Raw genomic sequence first — 7,042 nt, 5'->3', positions numbered from 1 at the left:
AGAATATTAAAATATTTGAGATGACAGGAACATATGTAGCATTTAAAAATAAAAGCCTCTATTTATAAATAATATAGAAAACTTAACACAAAGCCATTTAAATTTCACAATTTCATTTATATGGGAAATGTTTAGGAATATTTTGTAAACGTTTGTGCCAAATAAAATGTGTTGAACAACTCCAATACCATCAACGAGCTATTTGTGACTTTAGTGCCTCTTCAAATGCTTTGATTACTCGTAAATGAGTACTTGCGTGGGTAATTTATTGTTTGAAAGCTATTATTTAATTTGTTCCTGCTATTACTTCATTTATTGACAATATCAGTTATGATAAAACTTTGAAAAAATCTTTTTATTAGTTTTTATATAAGTAAAGTAAAATAAGACGAAAATTTAAGTTATATTACTTTAATCATAATATACAAATCAAAATAATGCTCCTAGAACCAGGGTTCAGTACAAAATTCTACGAATGTGATTAATTATATAATTTATGTTTGTTTCGAAACTTTACCACGTACATGCAATAAATATGATCAAGGTAAAATTGTATATAGTATCAAATATTCCAAAGTATTTACAAAATAATATCAATTAAAATTATACTATATCACAGTCTCTAGAGAAAGATGAAACCTATGTATTACTACTAAATTACGTAATATGGCAGTCTATCTGTAAACACGTCCACAACACTACAACCTTGAGAATATATCTCACCGCTTTGAGGTTATTTTAAATAATTCATGATATGATATTTTTATATATTTTTAGGCCCAAATCTGTATTAAAATTGACGAGGCAGATTAATTAGTTTCAATGAATTCAGTTTCACAATAATACCTTTAAAGTGGTGTGATAAATCTCTTATCGTAAAATTTTGACAACCTTTTTTTACATTGTTTATGTACATGTTCCTAAATTAGTATTGCTTGTTTAAATCTATAATACATATCGTTTAATTAACTAACTTCGGTACGAATGTCCAGAACAACCGGACGCTCCAGAATTGTTAGTAAATGCATGCATTTCCCTGTACGTTGTTTCCCTGTAAGAATATATATGTCTTAATATATTATTATTTTTATTTCCTTCAAATAAATTATATAACGTTTGTACCTTTCGTATGGAGGCGGTGGTAGAATATCACATAAATTCATTCTACAGTTTTGGTCGCTTCGTCGACTTTGACTCGAATGTTTAGAATTTTGAGTCATTTGTCTAAAGCTATTTTCTCTTCCTAACCATTGCCATTGAGGATAGTCGTACTCAACATCAGCTATGGCCGTCCATTCTTTATTACCTTCATGGTGACTAGATGATCTTGACTGTGTTGTCTTACAAGATGGACATTCATCTAAAGATAAATCTTGTACGTCATCAACTTCGTTTCCACATTTCGTCATATCACTGTAATCTTTAGTCAATGTTGAACTACTACTACGACAACACGTGGAACATTCTTCATTGGAATATTGATTACTGTCTGCAAACGATCTAACCATACTATTGTCGTAAGATTCTGGACTCACAGCACACTTTATGCATGAATCCTCCGCGTCTGTATGGTCCTAAAATTTTACTTATAGCCTAATGAAATGGTCCTCATAAATATTTTTTTAGTTTACTATTAGTGAACCTACCTGATAGTGTAATTCAGTATAAATAGCGCTAGACGCATAAGGTTCTGGAGCGTGTCGTCTCGTATCTTCTTGTGCCATCATATTTAAGGCACTTGTGTGTTGTGGAAGACTATATTCAGCTTCCATGGCCATTGTGCCAATTGTATGACCGCCTGAACATATCATATATAATAATATTTATTTATGAATAAACTTTAGTAATCTCCTTTTATTTTGATACTTACTGTGTAATAAGCTTTGGTGACAGTTTAATATTTCTATTCGGGGTTCGGTTGAGTCTTCGTATAAAGGTCTCTCGCGAAGCCAAACTGCTTCTTTGCCTAACAAACATTGGGTGTTCGTTATGGGAGTACCTATTAGAGGGGAAGGCAATAATAAAAATAAACTATTGATAAAAAAAATGCATTCCAGTAATATTGTACAAACCAGCTGAGTTATGATTTTTCCTTTGTTTTATTTGTCTCCGTCGTAAATAAATAAAAACACTGGCACCTGTAACTATTATCGCTAATATGATTATGCTTAACACTAATAACCAAGTTTCCTGAAACATTGATAATATCGCCTTGTCGGTCGCAGGTTCAGTTCTGAAACAATGTGACAGTTAAACGATAATGGTTTTATGAGAAGGGGAAATTAATAAGCAATAATTATCGAAAAAATAATTTAAAAATATCTTACTGAACGTAATGTCTCGGTGAGTGCGTGGGAAGCATGTGTATATGCGCAGGGGCACTAAAAGGCCCGTGACCGCGGCGCGTGACAGCGGCAGCTCGAGCGCTATACCGTCCACCGGCTCGCAGGGAGCTAGCTGCCGCTGCCCGAGTGCGAGCACCTAATGACATCTGACCTACCACTCGGCCGTTGCTACCAGCGCCTACTCGTACTTCGATCTGTTGCAATAGTTGTGTCATTGGGTAATTATGCTCAAAACATATTAAAAAAAGACAAAATTACCTACAGAATGTAATTAAGTTTGGTACAAAAACCTACCAAGTAACCAGATAGATCCCCGTTCCATGTGTGAACAGGCGGTGGATCCCATCGGATCCAAGCTGATGTAGCATTAATAACACCAGCGGAAATATTTTGTGGAGATGCCGAAGGGACTAAAACAGGTTATTTTTAAAACATACTAAGCTTCGCACTTATTATATCATTAAATATATTTAGAGTTATAAATATCATACGTACCATCTTCTTCCGTAACACCACTTTTCATGTTAGACGGTTTACCTAACAATAATTTGTAAAAGGGCATCAAAAATATGTTATACTGAGCATAAGGTATCAACCCTGTTAATAAATGGCTGGATGAGCCACTATTATGAACAGTAGTCATAGAAAAATTGTCGTACTTTGTTAATTCAATAAAACTTTCTAAAGAATTATTATTTTGTTGTGTGTTGTGTACATCAATTGCTTGCTGTCGATTCAAGGAAGTACCATTAAACCAAATTTTTACTCCTTCTAAATATTCATTGTAATCCGTTAAAACCTAAAATGATAATATAGTTACACACATACTTTATTAGGTATGTATAACATTAATTAATTTAAATAAAAAAATAACTTACATCCCAAACTATTTTCAAAGTTGTCGAAGATATCCCCTCGACTCTTCTTAAAACTAAGACATCTTGTTGTAAATAACGACGGGCCTGAACAAGCTCATATTGAGTCATGGGGGGATGATTTTGTGGTTTATTTAATTCAGGATATGGAGATGACGATTCAGAGTTACTATTAAATGAATTTGCTTCTCGTCTTAATACCTAAGAAATTATTATATGTTTATAAATTAAATTTGTATTTTAAGCCATAAATATTCATCATCAATTATATATTCACCTGTAGAGTTGCAGTATGTAAAGTGCTTCCTGCAGCACTAACTGCTACGCAAGTCAATCTGCCTGCATGTTGTGTTGAGACTCGATCTAAATAAAGAGACCCGGTAGCGTGTTCTGAATTTGGAAATACTAATTCCTGTAGAATAAAACGGGTAAATACTAATTCATAAAATAGTCTTTAAAAAAATATATGCAGCAATTTCAAGTATTTTGTATAGTATGTCTCAATTTATATAATATTTAAGTCGAACCTGAGAACCTTCCATCGTCCAAAATACTACAGGTTTTGGTGTGCCTTCAGCTTCACAGGGAAATGAAACTGATTCGCCTTCCCAAGCAGTTTGATCTGATGGTACCCTCGTAAATTGTGGTAAAGCTGCAACCCATTAATCTATTACATAATGTTTCTTGCAATATAATTACATTAAATTTAATATTTTTTATTTAAATACTAACAATGTACTGTGAGGGTTGCTGTAGCAACACTAAAACCTGCTTGACTCTCAGCTCGGCATGTGTAAGTACCTCCGTCCGACGCTACTACCCTATCTATTCTTAACGAACCCCTTCGTATTATCGCATACAGAGATAATGAACCTCTATCCCTTGACCACGTTACAGATACATCTGACTCGGGTGAGGCCTAAAAGTAATCAATGATAATTAGAAATTAAAACATAATGTTTTAATAGATACACACATAACTATGTATTTTCTTACTTGACAATGAAACTCGATGTTCTGTCCTATCAAAGCCGTTATATTATTAGGTTTCACAAGAAAATGTGGTCTTCGTAATACGAGTAATGTCGCTGGTCGTGATTGCCTCTCTCCGGCAACATTCGATGCAATACATCTGTATACACCGCTATCTGAAGCTATAGTTTCTAAAAATTTTAAACTACCTCCATCTATAATAGTGACTCTGTAATAAAATTTTTGCCTATAGTATTATGACAATGAAATGATACTACCTCAATGCTTAGATTTTTTACCTTCCATTAACTTCTATATCTAAACTATGCCCATCTTTTGTCCAATGAACAGATGGTTCAGGAACTCCTCGGGGAGCAGAGCATTCAAGTAACGCTGCTTCGCCACTGGCTACTTTAACATCTCTAGGTTCATTTCTAAACTCATCGCGTAAGACTGAAGTAAAGTAATTTTTTTGTTATAAATATTATAATTATACGAAAATTCAAAAGCTTTGCAGTAGTTAATTAAAATAAATAGTTCCTTTAAGTTTATTGTACAGAGAATCGTGGAAGTTGCCGTTAAAACGAGGGTATAAAACTGTTATTTTAAATTAATTTTGAATTGTCTCTTGAGAATTTTAGCTTCACAATGCATAAAATTAAAGTACTAGAGTCTTAAAAGTTATCTTAAGTATAAACTAAAATTAATAATAATTCATAATGTCATAATAATGATTAAAAGGTGTTTAAGAAAAACTAAAGTGTTAAATTGATTAAAAACTGTGTGAATGACGATTAGTTAATTTAGCATTTCATACCAGCAATTGTTAAGGTGGCGTTCTTGCTAACCGCTTCCCCGACGGTGTTACGAGCGACACACCAGTATACACCATCGTCGCTTTCCTTCTTACTACGCATAACCCTAAAAGGAAATGGCATCATAAAGGGGAGATAAGTCTTTAGGGTGTTTGGAAAGGTGAAATCCTAAAGAATCTTATTTATATCTCGGATATACCGTCGGATATACACTTCATTTTTAAGTATTTTCTCATTTCTATCATTCGGATTCAAACAACAGGAAGTTTGGTCACAAAGACTCAACAAATATTTTGTCACAAATATTCGATTTGTTAGCTTCACAAACATAGGGTTGTTTTTAATGCTGATTTTTTTTATTCTTGTCCATTCTTCAGATTTTTTGCAATGCGTAATTCTCTAAAAGTATTTTATAAATTTATAAAAAAAATTATATTAATTACTTTAGCCTACCTGAGAAATAATAGTCCATCTTCAAGAAGAACTCTATGGGGATGATCGGTTGGTGCAAGTGGAACGCCATCCTTATACCATTGGATTGTGGGCTTGGGTTTACCTTCAGCCACACACCGTAAGGTTGCAGGTTCACTTCTACCAACTATTGTATCTGATGGATGCTCCTTTATCCTGGGTGCCCGGCTTTGGGCTTTTTAGAAATGTAAATAGATAGTTATTATTATTATTACTATAAGACTCATTATTTTTAAACGAAAAATTTTTAATAAACGATATATAGAATAATAAAAGTTCCTATTAAAACATTTTCACATAAATTAAAAAACCACGAGAGCTGTGTGTACTTGGATAATAGATTGCAGTTAAACTAAATAATGTACCCATTGAAGTACATGAAACAATAAATGTGGAAAGGAAATGGCTATGATTGAATTATAAAATAACAATATCCGTTTACTGATGCTGTTCGGAATTAGGACTTCGACTGGAATGAAAGGGGTTTTGGTGTATGATAAAAATATTAAATATTATAAAAGTCTTTTGTATGTAACTGCTTCTGGCCATAAAGAAATATTTTCTTTTATAAAATCTCTTATAAAAAAGCATTAATGTTAACTAGGATAAATATTTGAAAATTATTAGACTCAACTATGTATAATATAGATTCTACGAAGACATATAATTTATTATAATTGTAAGATTAGTAGCATTATTTAAGGAAATATTATAAAATAAGTCATTACTATAATATGTAGTAAAACAAATGTATTACCAACCTTTTGTCGCATGAAAAGTGAACAAAAGATGCAAAAGGACAAACTTAAACTGGTTCCATGCACGTTTATCTCTTTTAATTGTTCTCGCGACCATACTTGACACTACTTATCGACACTTTGCACTCCACACATAGTCACTAATTATTTATTTACATACAAGACCCGTACATGCAACCCGACTCAATTAAGGAGGTGATCATGATGCATATCTGTACCATAAAAAAGTTCGCAATGTATATTGATAGTTTATTTGAACATCGCGATGTATACAGAGTCAAATGTGACACAACCTCCCCGTCAGACGTTGTAAAGGTTACTGCCCCCCCACTCTCCATGTGATTTCGCGCCGACTCAGTAGCGCTTTCGCGAAGCTTTGAGGATCAGCGGATAAGATGCGTGTAAACATAGGCTCGATTGGTATATTTGATTGTTCAATTAAATTAAATTTATGATGGTTAAATAGCTCCGTATACATTTTAAATGGCAGTAAAACTCAAGTCTATATTGTTCTATAAAATTGTCATTATTCAATTCAAGTAATTAAATATCACAACATATTATATATCAGTGTATCGTGCGCTACATATAAAATCTGACAATTTGACGGGCCCATAAGGAAGTATATACATAAAATTAATTAAAGAAATCGATTTTTGAAAGAATTATTTGTATATGATAAAAGATACACCAATAGTGATTATATATATCTGATACAAACAAATTTGAGATTTTTTATTCATTACGTTTTACAAAACTAATCCATTATCAACAAAAAGAGATCCCCTCGTGTCCCAGAACGTGTC

General features: G+C 32.7%; 1 protein-coding gene across 1 annotated transcript; it reads right to left on the bottom strand.

Moving 5' to 3' along the window:
• Nucleotides 1-395: 395 nt before the first annotated feature.
• Nucleotides 396-6,540, bottom strand: LOC116769081 (immunoglobulin superfamily DCC subclass member 4-like). Its single transcript, XM_061529411.1, has 17 exons — nt 6,240-6,540; nt 5,461-5,653; nt 5,010-5,113; nt 4,492-4,645; nt 4,217-4,421; nt 3,953-4,139; nt 3,748-3,872; nt 3,498-3,632; nt 3,224-3,421; nt 2,841-3,144; nt 2,640-2,755; nt 2,328-2,539; nt 2,073-2,233; nt 1,871-1,999; nt 1,647-1,798; nt 1,123-1,574; nt 396-1,051 (listed from the first exon to the last, which is right to left on the bottom strand). The coding sequence occupies exons 1-17, from the start codon at nt 6,331-6,333 to the stop codon at nt 970-972; spliced, it is 3,003 nt and encodes a 1,000-aa protein (XP_061385395.1). The 5' UTR covers nt 6,334-6,540; the 3' UTR covers nt 396-969.
• Nucleotides 6,541-7,042: the final 502 nt, after the last annotated feature.

Source organism: Danaus plexippus, chromosome 5 (genome assembly GCF_018135715.1).
Source record: "Danaus plexippus chromosome 5, MEX_DaPlex, whole genome shotgun sequence".
Lineage (NCBI taxonomy): Eukaryota > Metazoa > Arthropoda > Insecta > Lepidoptera > Nymphalidae > Danaus > Danaus plexippus.
This window is presented reverse-complemented; position numbering and strand designations above follow the sequence as displayed.